The 25,886-nt window shown below is 44.4% G+C and overlaps 1 protein-coding gene and 1 pseudogene across 1 annotated transcript; one reads left to right on the top strand and one right to left on the bottom strand.

The window, feature by feature from the left end:
- LOC136479078 (metacaspase-9-like) lies at positions 1 to 1,392 on the top strand (annotated as a pseudogene).
- Positions 1,393 to 21,488: 20,096 nt separating this feature from the next.
- LOC136479077 (scarecrow-like protein 3) lies at positions 21,489 to 23,566 on the bottom strand. The gene is made up of 2 exons (XM_066477057.1): positions 23,141 to 23,566; positions 21,489 to 22,550 (listed from the first exon to the last, which is right to left on the bottom strand). Exons 1-2 carry the CDS (start codon positions 23,564 to 23,566, stop codon positions 21,489 to 21,491), a joined length of 1,488 nt encoding a protein of 495 aa, XP_066333154.1.
- Positions 23,567 to 25,886: the final 2,320 nt, after the last annotated feature.

The following is a 25,886-nucleotide window of genomic DNA, read 5'->3' as shown; positions in this document are numbered from 1 at the left end:
ATGGCAATGCGCGTATTCAATGAAACACATGCAGGTGATCACGAAGCCTATTTATAACGGAGGCAGTCAGGCAGAGATCGATATCCTCATCTCACTGAAGCCCGCACCAGAGGTAGAGCTAGAGCTAGCTACAATGCAAGAAGACAGGACAGCAATGGCGGCGGCCGGGGGGAAGAAGAAGATGCTGGCCACCCTGGTGGGGTGCAACTACGCCGCAAAGGAGGGCTTCGAGCTGCAGGGCTGCATCAACGACGTCCACGCCATGAGCGCCGTCCTCCTCGACCGCTTCGGCTTCGCGCCCGCTGACGTCACCGTGCTCACCGACGACGACCCCAAGAAGCTCCCGACCCGCGACGCCATCAAAGGCGCGCTGGATGACATGGTGAAGCACGCGCTGCCCGGGGACGTTCTCTTCTTCCACTTCAGCGGCCACGGCATGCGCACCGACTTCGCCGCCGGCCCTGGCGGCTGCGCCGACGAGGTCATCGTGTCCTGCGACCTCAAGATAATCACAGATCCCGGAAGCACTCCCATGGCACGTCGTCGTCGTCGTTTCGTTTCTGACCTCTGACTGAGTACTGACATGCTTGCTTGCACGCACGCACGCGACGTCGGTGGTCGTTACGGCAGACATGTATTTCCGGGAGCTGGTGCACCGCGTGCCGGCGGGCGCCACCTTCACCATGGTGTCCGACTCGTGCCAGAGCGCGGCGGCCTCATCGACCAGGATAAGGAGCAGATCGGCCCAGCCGCCGCCGCCAACCCTCACCTCAATGCCGGCGCGCGTGCCCGCGGGCTCCTCCCGTACTCCGTGGTGCTCGGCCACCTGTCGGCCGCGTCGGGCCTGGGCGCGTCGCCTGACATCGCCGACCACCTCGTGGCGCTATTCGGCGACGACGCCAGCGCCAAGTTCCACGCCAACACCGACGACGCCAACGCCACGCGCACCGACGACGCCAACGCCGAAGCCGGGATCCTACTGAGCGGGTGCCAGAAGGACGAGCAGTCGGTGGAAGTGCGAGGGGACGGCGGCAAGGTGTACCCGGCACTGATGAGTAACCGGGAGGTCGTGCGCCGTGCCAGGGAGGTGCTGAGCCTGAGCGAGCAGCGGAACGCAGCACCCCTGCCTCTACTGCAGCGACGCCAACGCCGACGCGCCGTTCCTGGGGCAGCAGGACACCAAAGCCAAGAGCAACTGAGCAAGGAGCCAAGGAGGCGGCCGCCATGCCCACGCTCTTATTATTATTTTATTTTATTATTAGTAGTAAAGAACTAGCGTGTGGCGTGTGCTTATTATTATTTATTGTATTAATAACTACGTGTGCATATACGGGTAAAGAAATAGGGGGAAAATTGTATGCTGGCAAAAGGTCACTACCGGAAACGCCTAAGTTGCCGAGTGTCAGGTGTTTTGCCGAGTGTTTTTTTTCGGACACTCGGCAAAGACGTCTTTACCGAGTGTTTTTTTTTTGACACTCGGCAAAGACGCTCTTTGCCGAGTGTTTTTTTAACACTCGGCAAAGACGCTCTTTGCCGAGTGTTTTTTTAACACTCGGCAAAGACGCTCTTTGCCGAGTGTTTTTTTTGACACTCTGCAAAGAGCTTCTTTGTCGAGTGTTATTTTTTTTTGACACTCGGCAAAGAAAATTTCAAAGCACATTTTGAAGCAGTAAATTAATTCAAATCAAAAAGTTTTCAACTACAAAGTTGTATAACTCATCAAGATGTACAATGTTTGTTTTGGTTTTTTCTTCATACGATAAAGTGAAAATAAATTTATTCACAAATCTAACATATCTCTCTGGTAGTTTATGAAACTACAAGAGAGCTATATAAGATTTGTGAACAATGTTAGAACGACCATGTCGGATGAACAGATGACCAAACAACCAAAATAAACTCTGTAGATCTCGAAAAGTTATGAAACATTGTAGTTGACAACTTTTTGATTTGAAAACATTTTGTCATGCAAAACTGTGTTTGAATTTCAAAATTTTAAAATTCAAATTTTGTAAACGACCTCGGATGAAAAAACTTCCTAAACTAAAAGTGTAGATCTCGAAAAGTTATGAAACATTGTAGTTGACAACTTTTTGATTTGAAAACATTTTGTCATGCAAAACTATGTTTGAATTTCAAAATTTTAAAACTCAAATTTTGTAAATGAACTCGGATGGAAAAACTTCCTAAACTAAAAGTGTAGATCTCGAAAAGTTATGAAACTTTGTAGTTTACAACTTTTTGATTTGAAAACATCTTGTCATGCAAAACTGTGTTTGAATTTCAAAATTTTAAAATTCAAATTTTATAAACGACCTCGGATGGAAAAACTTCCTAAACTAAAAGTGTAGATCTCGAAAAGTTATGAAACTTTGTAGTTTACAACATTTTTATTTGAATTCGTTTAGGGCCTCAAACATGCAATTTACACTCGGTTTAGTATAATATATTGGGAACTAAAACGGAATCCAGACACAAGTGAGAGTGTGGTGTAGTGGTAGAGGAGGTACGTGCACAGCGGGAGGTTGGCCGGTGAGGGCCTCCATCGATAAAAAAAAATTCTATTTTTTTGTAAAAATCCCATTTTTTTCGGGGTTTGTTTTTGTTTCAACTTTGCCGAGTGTCGGGCACTCGGCAAAGGCTTTGCCGAGTGCCCGATAAAAGACACTCGGCAAAGTTGGTTTTGCCGTCACTGTGTTTTGGCGAGTGCTGTACGCCGAGTGTTACACTCGGCGAACCATTTACCGAGTGTTTTTTACCATTTGCGAGTGTTTCGGACACTCGGCAAACTACAGGAGTCCGGTAGTGGGTATAAATATTTTTTTTTCTCGAATACGCAAAAGATCTGTGTATGATTGTATTAAGTAGAAGAGTTTAAACATATAGACAACGTGCTTCTATCGAGCACCAAAGTAGGTCGATTTAAAACAACCGTGGCTGGACCATCATAGCAAAAGACTAGCTTTTCAAAAAATATTTGCTTTTTAAACAAATACCTAACTTTTCAACTCGCTTCTCAGAAGAAAATTTTTAATCCATTACTTTAAACTGGAGTGTCATGTGAATGTGATGGCAAAAAGAAAAAGAAAAAACAAACAGTACAAGACAAAGGTGTTTGTTTGCCCATACCGCCAACGGCCGGGGCACCGGCACCTGCGTCCGGCGAACAACCCGGGCGCCCCCGCGCCGCCGCTTGCCAGTATTCCAGCTCCTACGCTCACAGTCACATCCTCCACGTCGCAGCACTCGCGGCTCCGCCCACCTCACCTAAGCTGCTCTGCTTCACCTATCCGAAGGCAGTGCCTCTCCGCGCCAGGACAGTAGCCGCACGCGCGGGTCGGCAACGGCCGGTGCTTGGTGCTGGAGCACATCATCGCAGGCCGAGGCCGAGCCAGGTCGGGGAGCCTCGGCCTCGACGACGCGCTCAGGCAGTTCGATGAATTGCTGCCCAACACGAGGCCCGCCTCGGTTCGTCGTCTCTCGCGCCCAATACCCCTCAGCCTGATCTTCAACCGGAGGATGGCTCGTGCCTGCTCGAACAAGGTGCGTCCAGACCTGTACACATACAACATTCTCACTGGTTGTTTCTGTCACTCGGTGTTTGTAACACCCCTGGTGTTACGAGCTTTTAGTATTGAGATTTAGGTACAAGAGGGATTAGCTAAATAAGTTTTTGAGTTTTAAAAATTTATAATGCACATGAAATGATAAACAAATTCTATGTGACTCACTTTTGTGGTTGGAAAAAATCAAAATAAATAGTATTAACTAGTGCTCTTGGGAGCTCAAAAATCAAATTTGACGTTAAGATAAGCTCTTTTCGTTAAATCGGCAAACACTTGAACTATTGTTTAAAATACCATTTTTGGCAAATTATATTGAGCAAAATAGTTAAATGATGCTTAAATATTTTGCTCCTATGGGTTAGTATAAGGTATGAACTATTGCATGAATAGTTGTGGGTAGCAGTTAATAGGGTTTAGGCCTTTTAAAAATTGTAACAAAAGTGTTAATGGCTGTTTGTTCGAATTGAACCTTAACTTTTCTAAGTATGGGAAAAGTAGTAAGACAATGCTATCTTGATATTTAAATTCTAGCTAAAATATTTAAACACTATCTGCATGCTTTGGTTTTGTTGATTGCATCAAAGTGAGTACTTGAGCATGGCATATGTGGTTGTTATGTTGGGTGTCACGGGGCTCTCGTAAAAATTGCCCAAACGTCCTTAGAATGCGCTGTGAACCATGATTTGGTGCTCGGTTCGCCAACCGGCGTTCAGCGTGACGAACTCATGTTGGCACCTCCCTTTCTTCCTCTCTGGTCGCTCTCTGGATGTGAGGTTTGCTTCGCCAGTTGGGTGTTAGTATCGGCTTTAGGTTAGGAGAATTAGTTGAACCTCGATCGTGATCGTTAGCAGCTTTTGCTTCACTTTAAAATGCGTGCACGTCACCAGTTGCTACCTTTCGGCCTGAGTTCACGGTCACCGCGTGTCGGGTTCATAAACCTGGGGTCCCTCATGGACTGGCTTCCCAACAAAAGCTCGGCCCAGCGAACAACGTTGCAAACAAATGTGCAACTCATAGGCCAGCCCAAGTACCTGAACGATGGTCCAGAAGGACGATTCAATCACCGACCGGAAGGCCTGGCCGAGGAGGAACGGTGCTCGTTTCTGACTCAGGCCCGCCTCTCTGACCGGAGCGCTCGCTTCGGTCTCCAGCCCGCCTCTGGACTGCCTCTCCGACCAGAGGGCTTGGCCAAATGCCACTTCCGACTCCGACCCGCATCTCCGACCGGGGGTGCGTCGAACCCCTGCCCACTACTCTTCTCCGACTGGCATGATCAGAGCCGATCGGGACCCACCGACCGGGGACGCCCACTCGGTAAGGACCAGGAAATGGGCGGAGAAAGTAAGGCATGGCGCACAAGTCAAACCATACTGGGAACCGTACCCTATACACCTGTAGAAACCATACTCTGCAACCTCTCTGGCATGATAGAGCCCAAACAGTGTTGTAGGCACCAACATTTTTCCCTACGGTATTGTGGGCGCCATTAACTCCCATACGGGCAGGCTCCCCCACATGCCTCTGGGCATCAACAGTGTTGTGGGCGCCGACATTTACCATACCGGGCGAACATGGTAAAATCCCTCACATGTCTTTGGGCATCAATAGTATAATAGGTACCGACATCTGCCATACCTGAAGAAGACGACGCAACCCCAACGTGCATCTGATACCCAATAGTGTTGTGGGCGCCTACCATCATCCTGTACCCGTCGGCGTGAGCAACAAGGATTAGAAGCATACATACTCTCTCCCTCTCACTTGTAAGGCCACCCCTTTCATCTATAAAAGGGGATGCGCTCTCTCCCAACATAAAGATTCAAGTCATCCCAGATTCATTAGATCAATCAAGTTCACTAGGATAGGACCGCCAGGTTCGAACCACGAACACACGCTCGAACACTTAGTTCATAGCGGGGCTCCCATCACTCTCAGCCCTTCCGGCAGGAGTCCGATCGGACCTCCTGTTCCCCCCATCTTTCTCCTTCTCGTTTGTAACCCCACTGCAAACTTCGAGCACCTGGGCTTAGGAATAAAGTCACTAATCGACTCAAAATGGACGTAGGGCATGTTGCTTGAACCAGTATAAACCCTGTGTCATTGAGTGCTAGGCCACCTCCGATCACAACGTACGACAAAACTATAAATGTTTACTTGTTGGTCACTTTCTGCACCGACACCACGCGTGCGGGTGCTGCTGATGCCGGGCTCAGGCCGTGGCCGGGTTGCTGCCACTGGCCAGCTCGTGCGCCCGGGTGATGCCACGTAGCGCCTACGGCCTGGCATTGGCTGATCCCAGCTGGCTATGGCCTGGCTCCCACTGCTACGTGTGCGTCATGCTCGGGTGGCTGACCGCGATGCCGTGCGTAGGGTAAGCCAAGGATGCGGTGGTCGTTGCTTGGCCAATGTGGCGCTCGCCTCACCTTTTGATCCACCTACTGCGCCGAACCCCCGAGCATGTTCCACTGCTCGTCGTGCTCGGGCCAATGACCTCGGTCAAAATGGTGATGGGACCCCTCCCTGCCTCGCCCTGCCCCACTAGACGACGCCGGTGAGCCCTGCTCGGGTCTTGCCGCTCTAATTCAAGCACCTCACGCTAAGTCCTCCACTGTCTCGTCACCTGTGCGCATGTGCTCGTATTGTAGCTATCAATTAGAGCCGCCCATCTTAATCCGCTCGTGCTCACTCGTGTGCCTCTCCATGGCATGACCATGGCTTGAGCTCTGCCTTTCTGCCCTCCAATTCACCCAGCTCAGGGTTTCACATTTCGATTCCTCGCACCAGTAGGTGGAATAAGAAGTCAACTAGGCGCCCCATCTTCCCCATGCCCGACCAAGCACTACTGGTCGCCAATTTGGCGTTTTTTCTCGCCACCGGCCGGGTGCGCTGCCGTGCTAGTGAAATTGGAGTAAGGGTGCTTGTGGGAGATGTGGTGACGTGCATGGGTGCCCATCCCGGAGCACCGCTGCCCTGGCGACTCGCACGTGGCCAGGCCACCTCGGCACTCCTTCGCCTCAACCATCACCGTAGCATGAATTCCGGTGAGCTACTGGTGCTTACCCGCTATCTCTTCCACCCCGATAGAACCTTAGGCCGTTGAAATAGTCATGCCGCCGCCGTGGATAGCCGCTCGCCATTGCAGCCCGTGACAGTGCGCCTCCGAGACCCTAATCGCCACCCATCCTTGTGTGTTTAGCTGTAGATGGTGGTCGGCCCCTTACTTCCTCATAGCATGCCTGGGTTGCCCAGTGTAACCGGCTTATGCCGTCGGCCGCAGCGCCGGCGCGCGCGGGGATCCCCAGGGACCTTCCCATGGTAAAGGTGAAAACATCCGAGAGTTTGGTTGCAATATTACTGACGGTAGGAATAGTGCGTATAGTAGTCATGTTATTATCTAAAAGCACGGGGGCTTTTCTGCAAAGCCGCCATCACGCGCGGGCCTTCCGGTCTTGGGCCATGTTGGGCCATCGTGACCGGTGCGAGGCCACGCCCGCGCTGGGCCAGAATGGGTTGTTGCCGGCCCTTTTCTTTTTCTAATGAATTTTTAATTTAATTTCTAAGGTAAAATTATAAATTCAGTATAAAATTATGTAGTTAACGAAAAATTATGAAACTAATTTTGTTCGGTTCCTAAAATCATGACCTATCTGCTAGTATATTTTGTTCACGTAGTTTTATAATATTTTCAGGAGTTATCTAATTAAATTTAGATGCTTAGTATTGTAAGATATAAACTTGTAGGAATTTTTGTGATAAATTGGAAATAATGTTGGCTCTGAAACTTTCACAGTAAATTTCTAACATTATTAGGTGCTCATTGAAATTTTTGTAGCTTTATAATAATTAGTTTGATAAGATAGCTAAATGAGCCCTAGTTTGAAAATATATATTTAATCAATAAAATGTCGAAATACCTTGAGAGTTTAGAACTAAAACACTTGATGTGAAACAACGCCTTATTCGACAATGTGGTATGTAGCCTAGCATGTTAGTTATTAGAGCTATCACGTTAGCTTGTGAGGCGTAATCGTATTTCTAAGAGTTTCGGTTGCTGTTTATTATTTACGTCTCTGCGTTGCATCCACGTATATCATAATAGGAACAATGATGGATCATGGTGATGATCAGAGTAGCAGAAAGGATGGTGCCTTGATGATCGTGTCACCATGATGGAATGCTAACTTTTGATTATATCTTACCCAGTTAAGCCCCAGTGCATAACCCCTATTATTCTGCACTTTATTTTATGCTTGTGCATTGTGTTTTAAGGAGTTGAATGAAACCACTTGCATATATATATCCTTATCCTATGAGTCCTACTAGTATGCCAGGATTGTGTAGATTGCTCTGCTATAGGACCCGATAGAAGTTGAGTGATTACCTGTCACTCGCGAGAGATAGGAAAGATATTATTGTTGTTATTATATTACTATCACATGGAATATATATGAATGATAATTGGCGACCAGGTAGAATGGTACTTTGGATCTAGACTTGGTTAGGCATTCGAGCGAGGCTTGGATTGCATTTGTTCCGCCTGTGTCGATTGAGGACCATCCATTGCTGTGGATGGTAGTCAGGTCATAGACTTATTATCCTAAGCACATACTTGCTTATAGGAGCGGGAATGCTTGTTATGCTCTTGTCGTGGGTTCTGGCTCTTTCCAAACTGACTAATTGGAGGTGGGGAAAGGAGGAGGTCTAAGCACCATATTGAGACCGGGTCTCAAGTGTGGGGGCTTGGAGCCCAAGTTTGGACAGGGACCTGAACCCCGTGACAGGAGTGGAATGGGTTGGTCTTGTTTGTGCCTGGGGTACAAATGGGGCGTGTATTTCAGGGTACCCAGCTGGGATGCATTGATTCACGAATCGCCGTTTTTGTGAGACGGTATCGACTTGGCTATGGTCTAGCACCGTAGTAAGAACTAGAATTTGAAAGATGGTAAAATGGTTCTGATTGCTCACCACCTGCTTGAAAGTAGCATAGGAGCTTACATAGAATGTATAGTTAATGAACTAATGATGACTGCTAATAAAATTTAATATAAGGTCGCACGTTTAACAATGCTTCCGCAGATGCAATAACCCACAAGCCAAATAAGCCTTGCATATCCTTGGAGTCTTTTATTTTTCTCCTGTCGGGTAAGTCTTGCTGAGTACAATCGAGTACTTAGGGTTTTATTCCCCCTATTGTAGGCGACGGGATGATACATAGAGCTGACTTTTGTGTGTGGAAACCTCCTGATGGGCTCAGAGATGATTCCTTTCACGCTACGACCATAGTGTTTATTTATGACCCTCACTAAAGATTTTTATAAGAAAAGATGTAAAGTCTGCTAGCATCTCTTGTATAAAAATATCCACTATGTTAATGCTCCACCATGTCATTAAATTAATCTTTGCTTCCTCTATAACTCTGATAATATTGTTATATTCCATTGTTATAATCAATTGAGGTAATATTCTGTTACTGTAATGAAGTGATGTAAGAAATGACTCAAGAATGTTGTAAGATGTATTCTATCATTTATGATCCTGATGAAAAAATGTGGATTTTCAAGTTTTCCCTTGGGGTGTGCTCGACGGAACTACGTAGTTTAGTGTCCTCTCTTGAGTACTTTGTGCCTAATGGAAGACAAGTACTCCTAGGAGGCATTAGAGTAGGCGGTTCTGCCACAGTGTTGAGGTCACTAACACCAATTACAAACCATCAACATAACCTGTATTTATACTTAATTCCATCACCAAACATAGGTATAGGAATTTAAACTAATAAATTCCATGAGTTTTGGTGAATCTGTGTTTTTAGCAGGGTTTATCCAGAAAACCATCAAGGGGGACCTATTTATCAAAGGAAATTACAAATTCCACCGCATAAATAGTGTGGGAAGATTCTAGAAGACTCCAGGAGGCTCTCCACCGAAGCAGACCTCGAGGGGCTGCCATGTGGGGCCAGCCGGCCCCACCTGTAGGCCACCTAGCCCCTAGGTCCACTTGTCAGCCTTCGCGTCATAATGTTGGTTCTCCACCGCCTCTTAGGTTGCATCTAGGCTATCCTTGAAGTTGGATTGATCCAAGGACTCATATTAGATGCTCTGTCCTATATATACTAGCCCCTGCCACCCTCTCTAGAGCCATCTCGGAAACCCTAATTCATATCTTCAAGATCAGAGCCAACTATCAAGAGAAGATTAGTCCTCCATAGGATCTAGTCTTGTAAATAATAGTGAGATGGAGAGTGATGGAAGAGTTTGGAGTAGATGTCAGTCTATTAGTGCTCTCTCTATGACTTGTACCTTGGCGGATCCAAGTTCTATCTAAGCTTGCCTCTGAAATTTCTCTGGTAATCAACTTCTAATTCAAGTAAGCTTCTTGTTTATATTATTCATGAGGTTCACAACTTGTTTGAGTGCCTTATTCTTTATCCGAGAAGAGTAAAGTAGTAATTGTAGTGTAAGCGTGGTGCTTAGACTCTGGTTACTTGTGGATGCATCCTGCATTCCGGATCGGTGGTAGATCACGAGGATGACTCTTATAGCCTCCTTGAATCCTCTGTAGCCCACCTCCCATTTGTAGGGCAAGTAGGACACGGTTACTACAGGAAGCATCCTCTGCTGGTGTCTTTCCTTAAGTAATGTCCCCAGTTGAATAGTAGAAGACATAGTTTACCCAAGTCAGAACTAGAGAACCTTAGTTTTTCTCTCTACGCTCCTATTTATCATAACCTTGTTGCTACCCCTATTTAAGTTAGATCATAGTTTGTCTCACACGTTTCTATGTGGATACGATACTTGGAAACTTCTAGGTGAAAGCTACAGCGGTATCCGTGCACTTACGGATTTATCTGTGTGCGTTAAATATACCAACAAGCTTTCTAGCGCCGTTACCAGGGAAACGGTTGCTGAATTAACTATGAGCCTAGCTTAATCTCTTATCTTTTATCTTCTTTCTTTTATTCTTTTCCTTTTTATCATGGATTCCACTCCTATCTACCTATATGATGCACCAACGAGCGTGCGCCTAGAGCCACTAAAATCTATAGAGCCTATCCTTACACCTGGTTATGAGCTACGCCTGTGTTTTATAAAATTGATTTAGGATCAATCCTTCTCAGGAGAAGACAACAAAAACCCATACTCACACCTACAAGAGTTTGAACAGACCTGTGCATGCTTGCGTATCGCTGGCATGTCTGACAAAACCTTAAGATGGAAGTTGTTTTCGTTCTCTTTGACGGGAAGAGCTAAACAATGGTACAGTCAAACCGTAGGAAGTATGCAAGGAGATTGGAAAACGCTATGCTCTAAATTTTGTTTACGTTTCTTTCCCATCTCTAAAGTGGTTAGCCTTCGAAAAGAGGTTCTAAATTTTAGACAACTAGAAGAAGAATCTCTTGGCATATAGTGGGATCGTTTTAATGACCTCATCATCACTGGCCCAGACCTTGCTATTTTAGACCCAATGCTCCTTCAATATTTTTACATGGGTCTTAGCAAGCATTCCATAGAATCCCTTGATGCAGCCTCTAGAGAAGCTTTCCTTCATCTGTCTGCTAGTGAAGCAAGGTTTATGCTTGTTAAGATTAGTGGAAAAACTCCCTGCACTAGCAATCATAATAAACTCCTCGAGGAAAAGAAGGAATCATCTCCCAAACAAGAGGAGAAAGTTTTGATAGCCAAATCACAACCACTTTAATCCCAAGGTTTAGCTATCAGTCCCAAACCATCCATACCCCAAAATATAAATCCTCCAAAGGAAAAAGAAATTCAACCTTTTGAAATTTCTTATGAGGATGATCTTTTTGATCATTTTGGGAAAAGTTTAAACTTCCAGTTTCACAAGAGACCTTCGAGCGAATATAATTCAAATCCTTTCAAGAAGGGATCTCTTAGAAAGCATCTTTATTTCTATATAGAACATTGGGAAGAATTCAAGGGTGACATTCAAGTTGTGCTATAGAAGGAGAGCTAAGTCATTTAGCCAATCCTATCTTCTTCCCTTCTATGACCTCATTAGATGTCTTATCAGAATCCATTTCTCGACCCATCCTTGACCCCGATGATCCCTTTTATGCTCTTTCTCCTAAGTCTCATGATGATCCTAGAAATCAACCAAGACACCCAAAGTATAGGAGTCATGAAGGCCACAAGGATGACCAAGAAGAGCAATGACAATGGCTGGAATATATTAAGGACTTATATGTCATTGCTAAAGAATGGATGGACAAGAACAAAGCCTTATGGTAGAATCCAAATTTAGCTTAGATCCAAACGGGGAGCTTAAATCAATCTCTTTAATAAACAAGACTCATCCAAGTTTGGAGGAGGCCTTAGATGAGATCAACCCAAGAGCCACCAATCCATAGAAAATCTTGGACAATAAAACATCTAATGAATGTCATAGGCATGGAATGATAGAGACAATGTTTCTGCCTATAGACATTCATGAAGAAACACCCCTGGAGCTTGAAAAGGAAGTTAACATCGACGAGCATGGAAGTTATTTCATAAACACCTCATCAAATCCATGCCCACATGAGAAATCTCCTGAATCAATCGATCTTTCCAACATTTCCACACACGAGGTCTTCAACTCCCTCATACTTTCTGTTCATAAAGACTTTGAGAGGGTGCTTGTAGATGCATATGTTTTATCATAAATATTGCAAATCTCGTTGGCATGAATCTTGAGATAGGCACCCAAAGGTTGGTGTTGGAGGGGAAACCACTTCACCAATTAGAAACACAATTCGAAAGGTTCCCCAAGGATGAGCTTCTGCCCTAAAACAAACACTTTTGGAAGATAATATGAGTTTTCATCTTCTGATGTGATACCCTTGTGAAATGAGCATAGAAACATAATTGTGAAAATATTCCGGATATTATTGTCACTAACCATTCTAGGTTTAAAGCAAAAAGGACGAACAATGACGACTCAAGGTATATCCAACCAATCATCATGCAACATTGAATCACATCCATCCAAACTTGATTTTGCCTTTCAAAATTCAAGTGTGGGGGATGAAGTTCTCTAAAAAATCTTATGCCATGTTGCTAATTCATCTTGGTTGTCTCTACCTTTAAGCCATGCTCAATTTGCTAAATAACAATCATTCTCTTTCATCTCTATTTGAATAAATCTCTATAATGCTTTCATGCTACCTTTGTTTACTATAGTATGCTTAAGGTTTGGAGTATGATCTTACATCTTCTAAATTAGGCATGGTGCTCAGTTTAAACTATTTCGCTAAATTAAATTAGGCACGGTGTATAGTCTAATTCTTGAACCAAAAGGTGTGCTAATTTTATGTCTAAAGGCTTTTAAATGAAGCATGGTGCTTAGGTTAAAATGCCTTCCTAAATTAAATTAGACGTGGTGTCTAGGTTGATTTTTGAGCTGATAGCATGCTTTAATAGGCACTGGATATTTTATGGACTAACCCCTACAGGAAACTCTCACATCAATATTGGTAAGTCATGAGATGAAATCAAACCGGAGATCAAGCCAGACACATGATGAACTCCAGTAACATTGTGCAAAGATGACACAACTCATTCATGATGGATGAAAGAACTGGATGAATGAATATGAGCTATGCCTGTTCATGGTTTGACATGAATCTACAAACCTAGCCACCACTACAACTAAGGAACAAAGAGGAAGAAGACGAGTGCATAAAACAAAGGGTGAGGCGGAAGGGCCAACGAAGTGGCAAGATCAAAGAAGCAAAAAGATGACATGGCAAAAGGATGAGAAAGAAAAGGTGCGATCTAGGAAACAAGAAGCTCATGAATAGCTCAAGATGTGAAACTAGCCGAGCAAGGAAAACTTCAAGCAAAAGGGAAGAACCATCATGAGTCATCTACCCTTCGTCATATGGTGTCTTCACGCTCTAATGACAAAGGTAACATCCTAAGGTAAATGGTCATTATTTAAAAAGTTTTTCCTTGATTCTAGTATGCATATAAATAAGAAACAAACATGACTGGGTTACACTTCCTTGATCTAACCTAATTAACTCAACATGTTTAGTTCTTCAAGTTTGTTCCTAGCACCACTTTCTTGATCTCATAGTCTTAACCAAATGAGTTAAAAAGTGCATATCTTATCTCTAGAAGATGATAGTCATAATCATGTAAAGATCGATACATTATGTAGAAAAAGATAATCCTTTAGTAAGTTAGGCAATTTAACCCTTTTGGCCAAATATACTTAAATGCTATATTCATAATCAATCTTTTGATCTTACCACCCATGTTACAATTAAACAAAGTACATAACATCAACTTCATCTTGTCCCATGTGCCTAAAGTCAGAAAAGAATAAATAAAGTTTTTAGCTTTGTTGGTGTTTTCCCACCAACAGAGCCCATGCACTTGATCTCTACCTTGTCTTATGAGCAGAACACACTTCAAGCAAGGTGTAAGGGAAAGATAGTCAACTCCCTAATTTCTACAAGTGAAAGTCCTAAACCTGTCAAACCAAAATAAAAACTCAAAACCAAGACAGGTTTGGTGGAAGAAGGGGACATCACCATTAGAGGCACCACCTCAAGAATTCTCATCTTCAGAGCAAACCAAGGTACTTGATCAATGAACTTCATAAGGAGAAGTCCAGTTCGAAGGACTTACAATACCGAACCCTCACCGAAAGAGCTTGCTTAGGGGAGAAGCATTTCCGTGTATCCAGGTAAGTATTCTTTCCTCTTTTTGTTTTAATTTTAGTTTCTTTTTAATAGTTAAAAATGATGAATGAAAAACAAAATAAAAATTTATCTTTACATTAGTCATCTACAGTAATAATGTGTGATCTAGTAAAATTGAAAACAAAATAAAAAAGTGTGTCTAGTTTGCTTTAATTTATTTTTAAGAGTTGAATAAAATAAACAGAACTCAGAGTAATCTCTTAAAATAGAAATGATGAATAATTGCTCTGTTGTAATTTCTTTCAAGTACCTAATTTTCTGCCTTAAATTCTTCTGAGTTTTGGATAAGATTGTTTTGATATAAGAATTTACTCTGAACTTGAAACTCGTGGGTAGCATATGCTTGATCTAAGTCTAGGTAATTGACGGATATGATATGAGACGGTCTGAGCTGTTGTTTATCTTGTTCCAAATGACACTAAAGTTCCAATTATCTTTTGAAAAACATAAAAATGTTATATGATGAGTTCTTGTATGACAAAACTTAAATTCCCACCAGAGCCATATAGGTTATTTAGGCTAGGAAAACTTTCACATATATGTTGCTTGCTTTTGTATTGAGTTTTGTCAAGCTTTGTTGACCCTTATGAGAGATTTGTCATGCTCTTAAAATCAAGATCACGTACACACCACCCACATATGCACTACTCCTACACTGGGGGTAGGTGTAAAAATATACCTTTCCATCTAGATCCACCCAAAAATGTTCTACTTCTACACTGGAAGTGAACCCAAAAACATACTTAGGTTTTCTATCCTCCAAATAAATGCTCCAGGTTCTTATTGATATCTCTCTCAAAGTTTTGTTACAGAAAAGAGATATGGGGCTATGCAAAAGTTATTCAAAAGTAAAAAAAGAAAGAAAAAAAGAGATTGAGAAAAAAATGAACAAGTGTCCGAGATATCTAAAACAATGGGTACTTAGATGTTCGCCTGAAAAAAAGATGAATAAGATAGCCCCTACTCTCTAGCAAATGTTTCTAAGTTTCAAAAGAGAGATATGTTTTCAAGGAGCAAAGTACAATTAGGTTAGCCACCATTTATATCCACCATATATCCACACACATGCACATCCTAATTTGATTGTATGACTCAACTCTCTTTGGATCCGTTGTTTGACTTTACAATATATGCATTGCAAGTATGCTCTAGCCTTCTCCCTACCTATGAACTCCACATAAGCCTTAGTAGTAGAAAGAGAAAAGGCATAACATCTTTATTGCCTTGGTGAGGATCCACAAATACCACATATATTGATACACTTGAGAGTGTTATACAATGGAATCTCTAAGTTTTATTTTGAAAACTTATAAAAACTCTAGAACGATAGTGAAACAAAGAACTAGAGACATAGTGCTTGACTTGATCGTTCTGTCTTTCAATTGCTCAAGACCCAAGTGAATGGAATTTGAAAGTCAGATCAGTTTATTCTAATCCGAAGGAGAATTTTTTATTGAACGCATGTGTACTTTTGAGGAGTGAAAACATTGTAGCAACTCATAATCCATTATTGAGTTTAGCTTTGCTCAGAGACTAGCAAAGGTTAAGCTTGGGGGAGCTTGTTGACGGTCACTAACACCAATTATAAACCATCAACATAACCTGTATTTATACTTAATTCCATCACCAAACATAGGTATAGGGGTTATTCCATGAGTTTTGGTGAATCTATATTTTCAGCAGGGTTTATCCAGAAAACTGTCATTCGGGACCTATTTGTCAAAGGAAATTATAAAATTCCATTGCGTAAACAATGTAGGAAGATTTTAGAAGACTACAGGAGGCTCTCCACCGAAGCAGACCTCGAGGGGCTACCATGTGGGACCAGCCGGCCCCACCTACAGGACGCCTAGCCCCTAGGTCCACCTGTCAGCCTCCGCGTCGCAATGTTAGTTCTCCACCGCCTCTTAGGTTGTCTCTATGCCGTTCTTGAAGTTGGTTTGATCCAATGGCTTACGTTGGACGCTCCGGCCTATACATACCAGCCCCTGCCACCCTCTCTAGAGCCATCTTGGAAACCCTAATTCATATCTTCAGGATCAGAGTCAGCTATCAAGAGAAGATTAGTCCTTCATAGGATCTAGTCTTGTAAATAATAGTGAGATTGAGAGTGAGAGAAGAGTTTGGAGGAGATGCCGGCCTGTCGGTGCTCTCTACGGCTTGTAACTTGGTGGATCCAAGTTCTATCTGAGCTTGCCTATGAGATTTCTCTAGTAATCAACTTCTAATTTAAGTAAGCTTCTTGTTTATATTATTCATGAGGTTCACAGCTTGTTTGAGTGCTTTATTCTTTATCCGGGAAGAGTAAAGTAGTAATTGTAGTGTAAGCGTGGTGCTTAGACTCTGGTTACTTGTGGATGCATCCTGCATTCCGGATCGATGGTAGCTCACGAGGGTGACTCTTATAGCCTCATTGAATCCTCTGTAGCCCACCTCCTATTTGTAGGGAAAGTAGGACGCGGTTACTACGGGAAGCATCCTCTGCTGGTGTCTTTCCTTAAGTAATGTCCCTAGTTGAATAGTAGAAGACATATTTACCCAAGTCAGAACTAGAGAACCTTAGTTTTTCTCTCTACGCTCCTATTTATCGTAACCTTGTTGCTACCCCTATTTAAGTTAGATCGTAGTTTGTCTCACACGTTTCCGTGTAGATACGATACTTGGAAACTTCCGGGTGAAAGCTACAGCGGTATCCATGCACTTACGGATTTATCTGTGTGCGTTAAATATACCAACACTTGGGTCACCTGGAGGATGGCTTCGCTGCCTTTGGCCTCATCCTGAAGACGGGCTGGAGGGTGGATGAAGTAGTCATCAATCAAGTGCTCAAGGGCCTCTGTGATGCATGAGGGTGGACGAGGCCATGGACATACTGCTCCCAATAATGCCTGACTTTGGCTGCATGCCGAATGCAGTTTCTTGCAACACGCTTATCAATGGTTTGTTTGGCAAGGGTCAGGTGGAAAAAGCTTGTGAAATTTTCGTATTTTGGTCTTTTTTTAAAACAATTTTTTGAAAAATACCTACGCCAAAACATTTTCTAAAAATAGACAATTTTTAGGCGTCTTAGCACATGACGCCGAGATATGAGGCTCGGCGTCGCGTCACTCAACGCCGAGGTATTGCCACGTCACGGACGACCGGGGTCGTCGTCGACACGGTGGCGCGTGGGTCCGAGATGTCGGCGTCGTGTTCGCCGACGCCAAGTGCCCAACCTCGGCGCGGCTGGACTGCGCGCCGAGCTACTGGACCCACCCGGAGCGCGGCCCAGGCGGCCCAACAAAGCACGATGGCCCAGAAGCTCGGCATTGGGTCACTTAACGCTGAGCCTCCAGACCTCGGCGTGGCCCGACTCAACGCCGAGGTCTGGTCCCTTTAGGCCGCGCCGAGGCCCCTTCTTCTTCCTCCCTCCATTCTGAAACCGCCGGCCTCCCTCTCTTTCTCTTCTCCCCCGCGCCGCCACCAAACCCTAGGCTCCAAAATCGACCCCTGGTGCCACGATCTCGGCTCCCGAAGCTTCCTCAAGGTAATAGTCCCTCCCCTCCTCCATTCTATCCGCGTAGATGTGCTTACATTGTCCCTAATCATGTGGAATCATGGTTGTATGGTGTTTTGGTATATTTGTGTTTGCATTTGCAAAATGTATGGCTTAGGATGATTGAGTGCATTGTTGTTTAACTGTTTTATGTGATGAACATGTTAAGTTAGTTTGGTTTCTAGTTATTTTGGTCATTAGGGTTCTTTGTTTATTGTAGGTGTCATTAGGGTTAGTTATTTGTTGGTCATTAGGGTTACTATGTATTTTATTTATTTGTTGGTCATTACATTTCAATTTGTTATGACCAAGGCGTTTTGCCAAGGTACTCCTCTTTCCCCTCTTTCAATTCATCCATTTAGATTCGTTTGTTTTTGAACTTGGCATTATAGGTTTGGTTCATGTTCATGTCATTCGTGCAATGTATGGTGGTTCAAATGATTGAATGACCCAAATGTATGGTTGTTGCTGTTGTTGTTGTTGTATATGTTATGGTTTATAATCATTGAGTTAAATTTTGTGTTTGTTGGGATTCGAATTTGTTTAGGGTTTGTAATGAAAAGCTTATTTGGGAGGTATGGTGATTTAGTGTTAGTACCTTTACATTCGTTGCAAGGTACTTTGGATTGATTTTTTTTCTACGTAATGTTAGGATGCCAAGGCGTGGTAAAGCTCGTATTCTAAGGTAATCCCAATGTTTATTCTTTATCTGTGCAACAAATAGAAAACCCTAGGTTTAGGTTTGGTTCTCCGTTAATATGACTAAATTCTTTCAATTGTAGCTATGGTTGCCAGAGGGCAAATCCCTACGACCTAAAGCCTCTCCCTGAAGGTGTTCCTCGACCAATGTGCTTCGAATTGAAAGGCTTTAGGTCGTCAGAGGGCAAATCCCTACGATTGAATGACCCAAAATTCGAAGCACATTGGTCGAGGAACACCTTCAGGGAGAGGCTTTAGGTCGTAGGGATTTGCCCTCTGGCGACCATAGCTACAATTGAAAGAATTTAGTCATATTAACGGAGAACCAAACCTAAACCTAGGGTTTTCTATTTGTTGCACAGATAAAGAATAAACATTGGGATTACCTTGGAATACGAGCTTTACCACGCCTTGGCATCCTAACATTACGTAGAAAAAAAATCAATCCAAAGTACCTTGCAACGAATGTAAAGGTACTAACACTAAATCACCATACCTCCCAAATAAGCTTTTCATTACAAACCCTAAACAAATTTGAATCCCAACAAACACAAAATTTAACTCAATGATTATAAACCATAACATATACAACGACAACAGCAACAACCATACATTTGGGTCATTCAATCATTTTAACCACCATACATTGCACGAATGCCATGAATATGAACCAAACCTATAATGCCAAGTTCAAAAACAAACGAATCTAAATGGATGAATTGAAAGAGGGGAAAGAGGAGTACCTTGGCAAAACGCCTTGGTCATAACAAATTGAAATGTAATGACCAACAAATAAATAAAATACATAGTAACCCTAATGACCAACAAATAACTAACCCTAATGACACCTATAATAAACAAAGAACCCTAATGACCAAAATAACTAGAAACCAAACTAACCTAACATGTTCATCACATAAAACAGTTAAACAACAATGCACTCAATCATCCTAAGCCATACATTTTGCAAATGCAAACACAAATATACCAAAACACCATACAACCATGATTCCACATGATTAGGGACAATGTAAGCACATCTACGCGGATAGAATGGAGGAGGGGAGGGACCATTACCTCGAGGAAGCTTCGGGAGACAAGATCCGGGCACCGGGGGTCGATTTTGGAGGTTAGAGTTTCGTGGGGGCCGTGGGGAATTTGGGAGCCGGCGGTCTTCAGAATTTGGGAGCCGTGGGGGAATGGAGGAGGGGAGGGAAGAAGAAGAAGGGGGCCTCGGCCTAAAGGGACCAGACCTCGGCGTTGAGTCGGGCCACGCCGAGGTCGGGAGGTTCGACGCTAAGTGACCCAACGCCGAGCTTCTGGGCCACCATGCTTTGTTGGGCCGCCTGGGCCGCGCTCCGGGTGGGTCCAGTAGCTCGGCGCGTAGTCCAGCCACGCCGAGGTTGGGCACTTGGCGTCGGCTGACACGACGCCGACATCTCGGACCCACGCGCCACCGTGTCGACGACGACCCCGGTCGTCCGTGACGTGGCAATACCTCGGCGTTGAGTGACACGACGCCGAGCCTCATATCTCGGCGTCATGTGCTAAGACGCCTAAAAATAGTCTATTTTTAGAAAATGTTTTGGCGTAGGTATTTTTCTAAAAATTGTTTTAAAAAAAGACCAAAATACGAAAATTTCACAAAAAGCTTACACCTATTCCTTGAAATGCTTGATCGATGGATTTCGCCAGATGTTGTGACATACAACACGATCATTGATGGCATGTGCAAAGCTCAGACAGTTGACTAGGCGAAGGGTGTCTTTCAACAGATGATTGATAAAGGTGTTAAGCCAGAAGTCCAGACATATACTTGTCTGATCCATGGATACCTCTCTACAAGACAGTGGAAAGAGGTGGTTCGAAGGGTCGAAGAAATGTACGCTTGGGGTCTTCACCTAAATGTTGTTACTTATGGTCTGCTGTTGTACTATCTTTGCAAGAATGGAAAATGCACGGAGCCCAAAAGATTTTTTATTCTACGATTAGGAAGGGCATAAAACCTAATGTAACTTTCTATGGCATTCTTCTTCGCGGGTATGCTGCTAAAAGAGCCCTTGCTGATTTGCCTGATCACCTAGAGCTGATGGTAGCAAATATGATTTTCCTTTTTACGTTGTCAAACACTACAGTTCCAATTCCAATCAATCATCTCCATGCATGTCAGTGTGACACCTATTAATTTAATTACCTTGGCTGTGTTTGTTTCCCTCGTGCAACAGTTTACTCATGCCACGTCGAATCTTTGATACCAATTAGGAGAATTAAACATAGACTAATTACAAAACTAATTACATAGATCGAGACGAATCTATTAAGTCTAATTAATGCATAATTTAACAATGTAGCACTAAAGTAAACATTTACTAATTATGGATTAATTAGGATTAATATATTCGTCTCGCTAATTAGTCTACTCATATACAATTAGTTTTATAATTAGGGCCTGTTTGGTTCCTCTCTCTCCTCCTAAAATTCCTGTCACATCGAATGTTTAGACATATGCATGGAGTATTAAATGTAGACTAATTACGAAACTAATTGCATAACTTGCGACTAATTTGCGAGACGAATCTTTTAAGCCTAATTAGTCCATGATTTGACAACGTGGTGCTACAGTAAGCATGTGCTAATGATAGATTAATTAGGCTTAAAAATTCGCCTCGGAAATTAGCCTCCATCTATGTAATTGGTTTTGTAATTAATTTATATTTAATGCTCCTTATTAGCCTCTAAACATTTGATGTGACATAAATTTTAGGAGCGACTAAAGAACCAAACACCCCCTTAGCTTATGTTTAGTACTCCTAATTAGCATATGAATGTTCGATGTGACATAACTAAACTTTAACCCTGGATCCTGACAGCCAAATTCACTGACCCTCGAATGAATCGCCATCGATCAGCACATCAGCTCTCCTCAAAACTATGCCGCACAGGAGCCACCACTTCCATTGGGCACGGCGCTGTCAGTGCTTAGTTAGCTGCAGGTCCCGGGACCGGGACCGGGAGCACCTGAGCGTCCGTCCGGCCGCCATGCCGAGACCGAGTAGAGTGGCCACGAGCTCCAGCACAAGAGAAGGCAGCCGCCGTGGTCTCTGCTGTTCGCCGGCGCCGCACACCCGCTCAGGCCGCACCTGTGGAGCACGTCGTTCCCCTGCCTCATCGTGACGTAGCTCAGCGGCACGCTCCTGAACCCGCCCAGCTCCATGCGCGCAGCCCACCGCGGCAGCCGGTCGTGCCGCTCGCGCCGGTGCGCGCCCTCGCGCAGCAGCACGTCCCGGATCTCCTCCCCGAGCACCGCGCGCTCCACCTCCGCCCGCTCGGTGGCGGGCCGGCGGTACGCCTCGGCGGCCGCGTCCAGGCTGTCGTACACGGCGGCGTAGTACCCCAGCGCCTCGCCGAAGCGCTTCCGGAACGAGACGCCGCCGTGGCTGGCCTCCTGCTCCGTGACCACCACCACCTCGGGCGACAGCGCGCGCGCCGCCGACAGGAAGCTCGCCAGCGCCGGCGGCATCTGGAGCTGGGGCGTAGATAGCGGCGGCGAGACGAAGCCCATCGGCGTGGCCGGGCTGCTGTCGCTGTCGTCGTCGTCGCCACGGCCACCGCACGAGCCCACGCTCGGCGGGCACGAGGTGGACGCCATCTGCTGCAGCCGCGCGACGCTCGCCGTCTGATTGAAGCGGTGGCCGGCGCTGAAGGTGCCCGCCGGGTCGTCGGCGCCCGCGAGGAGGCGGTGCAGCTGCAGCGTGCAGACGACCGCGCGCGCCTCGCCGGACCTCAGCCCGAGCACGCCGTGCTGGTCGGTGGAATCCAGTGCCTCGATCTGGCCGACCACGCGGTGCACCTGGAGTGGCACGTCCAGCTGCTCGGCCTCGTCCGTGAGCAGCTCTGATATGTTGGCAAGGAGGTCCCCGTCGTCGTGGACGATGGTGAGGCGCAGGTGCGGCGGCCCTCCCGGGCGACGGTTGAAGTCGTGTAGGAGCTTGATCCATTGGCATGGCTGCGCGGTAGGCCCCGCAAAGTCGATGATGTGGACATTCTGATCACCGTGAAAGTGAAACAATTTTGTTACTGTTATATATAAATAAATAAATCTGAATGCCCTCTGTTAAAAATGATAACTTTGACTGAGAGCTAGTTTGGCAGGCACCGTCTCCTCTTAAAATAGCTTGGGCTGTGTTTGCTTTGTTGGAGTAGAAGTCGTTTTTAAAAAATATTTGCCAAATAATTTTATTATAATTTCTATTAAGATTGTGACTACTTTCATATCCAAAACAGTAAGTACATTTTTTATACGTATTTCCTAAGCATGCCATATTTTTCTGACTAGTTGTACCAATAATATATGAATATTCACATAAAAGACAAACAGTAAAACACGGCGAAATAGCATGTGATCCATATTTTAATCTAAATTCTAGTTTTTGCTAGGGTTACCGTAAAACGAAAGGTTAGCAAGTACTGTACTTAGCACTATTTTCTTCACACAAATAGTGCCACTGATCCATCTTTTAAACTAATTCCAGTTTTTGCTAGGGTTTTAGCACAAGACCGTTAATTATCTTTAGTATAGGAGTAGCTCTGTTCTTCGATCGGTGGACTAGCACAGTACACAAGCCAAGGCAGAACCTTTTCGTTCTCCATGGCCTCAAGGATGGCTCGGTTGGCGACGGCGACGGCGGCCCTGGGGAACGGGCTGAGCTCGAAGAAGCTGCGCCGCGCCGCGCGGACGCAGCGCGGGTCGAGGTGGTCGGAGGGGTCGATGAGCGCGTCGGCGACGGCCGGGACCATGAGGCGGATGAGGCGGCGCGCCAGGGCGTCGGCCATGGGCACGGCGAGGCGCCGCAGCGGGCCGTCGCCCAACGCGGCGGCGAGGCCGGTGGCGCGCGCCAGGCAGCGGCCGGCCCGCTCGATGGCGCCCGCCTCCACGTGGCCCGCGCACCCGCACAGGTCCTGCACCAGGTGCTCCTGCTGCGACGGCGGCGCCGGCGCCGGCACGCACATTGACACGTCGTCGTCGTCGTTCTCGGTAGGGATAGGAGTAGGACGATGCATGGCAGACGACGACGATGGCGACGTCGTTGTGTGCACTGTGTACATGCAGTGTGTGTATAAGCTAGCTCGAGCTCGATCACCTACACGCTACAGTGAGTAGTTGGACTGGGAGCAGGGACTGCAAGTTCACGCTCATGCCGTATTTATACACAGGTGATACGTACATGGGGATGCTTGTGTTGTACGGATGCATGCATGCAACAATGCAAAGGCAGCGCCGACGAGAACAAGAAATTCTAGGGCTTTTTCTTGGGGTTGATGGTAGGGATTTGGACGTACTGAACCAAGCATCTGAGCAAACTAGGAGAGGTAGATGCAGACAAGCAAGTAGCTTAGCTTCGTCGTAGTAGACTAGTAGTAGCAATGCAATGCTCTCGGACATTGCAGGACAGAAGTTATTCTCGTTTCTCAGAAATCAATTTTTTAAAACTTTGACCAATTACATATAAAAGAATATTAATATTTATAATACATAATTAGTATAATTAGATAGATAGTTGAATATACTTTTATAATAAACTTATTTGGAGATATGTAAATGTTGCACATATTTTTACAAACCTAGCTAAAGTTAAGAAAGTTTGATTTATACGCATCCCATAACGACTTTCGTTCTGGAGCGGAGGGAGTACAGGATATCCTAAGTTGCTGGCATTGGAGATGAGGATAATTCCGTACATCTTGTGTTTTTCGTATCCATTTGGAAGCAACGGACAAATTTACTTTGTGGTCATCCTCCTAGGACTATGGAGTTAAAACTAGTTTATAACTGGAATTTCGTCCTTGTACATCGTAGTTTCAGAGAAGAAGTATCCATACACCGTACCTGGTGGCGGCCATGCTTGGAGAACTTCGTCCTGGATCCTGCTGCATAGTGATGCGTAAGTCAGGGACATGCAAACTCCATGCATCCAATTCACATGCAACTTGACTAGATGCGTTTGGCAGGATTCCATATTCTCGTAGAAACGTTATGAATCTGGACATTCTTCGGAAGCGTTTAATTTCTCTGGTAAATTAGAATTACTTCATGAAACTATTTGAATATCTTGTTAGATTCTTGAAACTAGAAATTGGACAAAAACTCGTTGGATTCACAAATATGTTTGGCTGGCTTCAAGGACAGGATGCAACGAAACAGAGAACAATATCAGCAATCCTCATGCGTACTTGTCTTGGAACATTTGAAAAAAGCACAATCAAAGGACCTTTGAAGGATTGACGCAATCGGCATGATCAACACTCCAAGTGCTGGGCCTAATCAAAGAAGAAATAAGACTTATGACAAGTGCTACCAGATTTCCTTTAACCCCAAATGATCCTCCATCTTAGTGTTTGTGTGTGCGCGTGCCCTTTCTTATATGTAGCATTAATATGTAAGACTCCAGATTTGCTCTTCTTCTTATGTGGTATAGCAGTGCTCCTGCTAATTTTTTTTCAAAAAAAAAAAAGAAAGAATTGGGAGAAACATGGTTTTGGGTGTTTCTCTGAACTAGTAAAAAACAAGAATCGGTTACAAGTGATTCTCTTGAAACGTTTGTCTCTTTGTGGCATTTGTGCATGTGTTTAGTAGGCTTTTAGATTCTTGTAGAAACGTTTCAAATCCATATTTCATTGAATTTTGTGATGTTGCACCGTTGATTTAGAGATGTTATATATAAAAGATCATTTCGTAGTGTTTGCGGTGATAAATAAATCTTCGATATTGCTCAAGGGTAATTGAGATGTTTTGTTAGTTGACTTTTGGATGTTGTTGATTTTTGTGATTTTGGAAATATTTTTTAGTGTTCTATGTTGTAATAGGCAATTTGAGATGTTGCCATAACACGCTTCTACATTCTACAAGTATTTTATTTTTTCCTACTTCAATGGTTTTCACTAGTTGACTATTGGATGTGTTGCATGTGGATTTCCGTAATCTTGGAGATAACTGTTGTATTGTACGTTGCAACCTGCAATTTGTGATATTGTAAGACGATTTTACATGTTGTAAGTAGTTTTCCTTTTTCCCCCTCTACTTTAGGGTTTCCATTAGTTGACTTGTGGCTGTTTTTTTTAGATAATGAGTTTGACTTTTGGATGGATGTTGCACGTTGGTTGTGTGTTGTATGTTGCAATAGGCAATTTGTAATCCTGCATAGGACGATTTTACATGTTACAAGCACTTTCCTTTTTTCTTACTTCCTCTGTCCCAAATTATAAGACGGTTTAGTTTTTGTCGATACATTATTTTGACTATATATCTAGATGTAGTGTATAAGTGCATGATAAAAACTACGTATCTAGAAAAATCAAAACGACTTATGGTTTGAAATGGATG

Source organism: Miscanthus floridulus, chromosome 9 (assembly GCF_019320115.1).
Source record: "Miscanthus floridulus cultivar M001 chromosome 9, ASM1932011v1, whole genome shotgun sequence".
Taxonomy (NCBI): Eukaryota; Viridiplantae; Streptophyta; class Magnoliopsida; order Poales; family Poaceae; genus Miscanthus; species Miscanthus floridulus.
Note: the sequence above shows the minus strand (reverse complement) of the source record. Positions and strands in the feature narration are given on the sequence as shown.